This window comes from Puntigrus tetrazona, chromosome 12 (genome assembly GCF_018831695.1).
Source record: "Puntigrus tetrazona isolate hp1 chromosome 12, ASM1883169v1, whole genome shotgun sequence".
Lineage (NCBI taxonomy): Eukaryota > Metazoa > Chordata > Actinopteri > Cypriniformes > Cyprinidae > Puntigrus > Puntigrus tetrazona.
The window spans coordinates 20,162,640-20,165,710 of NC_056710.1; the positions used below are offsets into that span (position 1 = coordinate 20,162,640).

The following is a 3,071-nucleotide window of genomic DNA, read 5'->3' on the forward strand; positions in this document are numbered from 1 at the left end:
GTCGAAGGCAGCGGGTCAGTATGTCCGTTCATAAATCCTGAAAGTTTGTAATTCGCTGAATATGATGGAAAGCGTTAGCAACATCTTAGCAGACGCTACTGTAGATCTTTAACCAAACCAACTCGTTTCGACCAGCTCGTAAATCCTTCACGGAGAAGGCAATCCCGGGATTTGTTGTGACGAACTCAGTGGGAGAAATATCGACTATAAAGCTGCTTATGTTTCATTCACTTCTCAAACGTATCAGAATTAGATGTAGTTTAGTTATTTTGCCTAATTAAAAAAGGATTAATTACCAGTGCAGAGCTGGGCCGATTTAGACCGAGCTTATTAACCTGGGTATTTGTGAAATGCATTTTATTTTATATTACGGTGTTATTTTTCCCTCTTTAGTTAGCTTTTTACATTTTTTTTTTTTTTTTTCTCCCCAAATTTATTTATCTATTTTGGTATTTTAAGGGTTTTTTTGTATTTATTGTATTTAGTTTTTTAAATTACTGACTTTTTAGCAATGAAATATAAAATATGTAAGAATGACATCATAAAAACATCACATTTATATAATGTTCCATCGATGAGTTATTTTCCTAATACTATTTTTAAATATTGTTCATTTTATTAGCCTGTCTATATGTAACTATTATTTTTTTNNNGCTAGTGCAATTAATGCTCATTTTTGTCATTTTTTTGCATATGAATATTTATATAACATTACATTTATCCTTGACATTTTCAGAAGGTTAAGTGCCACCTCATAAGTATCAGTTATCATCTGCTAGGGAAAAAAAAGTGTCCTTTACTAAGAGAATCTCGTCATATATCATAGTTTTTAAGAGTTTCACACTCTGTTTTGATGTAAAGACCCCTAGAATCTATCTTCCCTCTCTGTTTCTGTCACCATTTTCAGACCTATAAACATAACTATATCCTTATCTGACCTTCCGAGTCTCCACGACTGTTTTCGATGGCTGTTCCCTAAGCAGGCCGCTACGTTTTGGAATATCCGCGTTCAACTTTACGCTCCTTTGCTGCGTCTGAAAATCCTGTTACTTCAGTTACTGGACCGATTATATCAGCGTTGGTCCAGCCTGAGCACAGCTGACAATATACTTCCAGTAGACGCATTTCTAGAACAAGTTAGTGCTCCAGCAGCCCATCGCTGGCTTAATGGGAGACTGTGGAGTGAGAAATGGATTTTCAAGCGTGGTTCAGGAATATAATACACACGAGCGAGTGCTGGTTTGGTGCGAGCGCGTGAGAGTAATTGGAATCGCGAGCAAAGCCCAGCTCAGATTTCATAAGCACTGTTTTGATGACTGATGCTGGTAATTAGTTTTCATTGGCATGGCGGGATCTGAGTGACTCGGGGTCCTCGGGAGCCTGTAGCAAGCAGGAATTACTGACGAGAGCGCAGTGAAACGCAGTTAAACAGCCCATTGTTTCCCACACAAGCGGTGTTCTCGGAAAATTCCTTCACTTATTGTGCTGTTCTTTTAGACAAAAGGAGACTGTCATTCCTACCGAGCTCCCGCTGGTTCATGAGGTCACGACTACGCTTCGAGAATGGGCGGCAATATGGAGAGACCTATATGTGGTAAGCTTGCGTTTATTCCAAATGTTCGTATTATTTCCAGAACGTTGCGTACACCTCCTCCGCACACTTAAAAGCATGCATAAGCGGATGAAAATGTGTGCTTTAAGGTGCAGAAAATGACGCCAGTGACGTCATCAAACTGCGACCGTCAACAGGGTGACGTCATCAGCATCACAGCAAAGAGAATTTGATAACTTTTTAACTTTAACAAATCACAAAATTAATTGTCTATTAAAAACAGAAGATAGTTTAAAGTATATTTATACAAAAAAAAAAATATTTTGAGAAAAATTGGGCGTTTAACATCTTATGGAAGACTTTCCTTTGTTTTTATGTTTTAACAAATACAAAACTGAGTTATTTGTTAACTTTAATTCTATTCTATTGTCATTCATTTTTTGATTAAAATATATTATTTTTTCTTATTTTAATTTGTATTTTTATTTCTTAACGTATTTTTTGTCATTTGTATTTAAAATTATTTACATTTTTAATTTCTTTTCTTTTCATATTTTTATTTAATGCTATTTTTATTTATTTTTACTTTTCCTCGTATACACATCATCAATCAATTAAACACTGAACATCAGTTGTTTTTCGTCCAATAAATATTCTTGGATACTGACGTGGTGCTAATACAGACAAACACAATAAAAAAAAAAGTGTACTCCATAAAATATGCATGTTTTGTATGAATGCAATCCAGCCATGCTGGTTTTGTCACGTGACCTCCACTATTCATAAACCTTCTCCTGTCACTGATACTAAATTGTCCATCAGATGCATATGTTAAAATCTTTCCATGTGCAGTAGGTCATCCAGGCATTTTTGGCGGCTTTTTTGTAAATGCAACAAAGTTAGACATCCCACTCAATTGACGCTGCTTTTTCACACACTGATATATTAGGAAATGGAGATCATGAGCTTAACGACGTAGTGTTTTGATGACAACACATTTCAGTGACATCTGCTGGGACGTGTTGCAATTTTTATTAATAACTCTGATCCTGGGGGTGAGATGTTGAGCTCTGACGTGATATACAGATTTAAAATGAAAGTTAGTTTTCAAACTCATTGACAGTAACTCTTTTTAATTGTATAAGCAAGCAGCATGCTACTCCGGGGCCGTTTGTCTACAGTGATTAAGAGCACTGTGCCTTTATGCAGCAGCATGCGCATTGACAGATGAATTAACACGCATTGCAGGGTTTTAACCAGACTTGGTTTCCAACAGGGCGACAAGCGCGAGATGTTCAACACGGTCCGAGACATGATCTACGACTTGATCGAATGGCGCTCCCAGATCCTGTCCGGCACGCTTCCACAGGACGAGCTGTCCGAGCTCAAACAGAAAGTCACCTCTAAGATGGACTATGGGAACAAGTATTAACACGCGCACACACACACACACACACACACACACTCTCAAGCTGCTGACTCGTGCTGATTGGGTCGTGTTGAGCGTGAAGTCACGACT

The 3,071-nt window shown here is 37.6% G+C and overlaps 1 protein-coding gene across 1 annotated transcript in view; it reads left to right on the forward strand.

Moving 5' to 3' along the window:
• LOC122355354 (dedicator of cytokinesis protein 1-like) overlaps positions 1 to 3,071 on the forward strand; it is a 61,773-nt gene that overhangs the window by 3,297 nt on the left and 55,405 nt on the right. The window contains exons 6-7 of the mRNA XM_043253523.1: positions 1,498 to 1,594; positions 2,829 to 2,977. Coding sequence (XP_043109458.1) covers positions 1,498 to 1,594; positions 2,829 to 2,977 — 246 coding nt within the window. The remainder of the gene's footprint in view (positions 1 to 1,497; positions 1,595 to 2,828; positions 2,978 to 3,071) is intronic.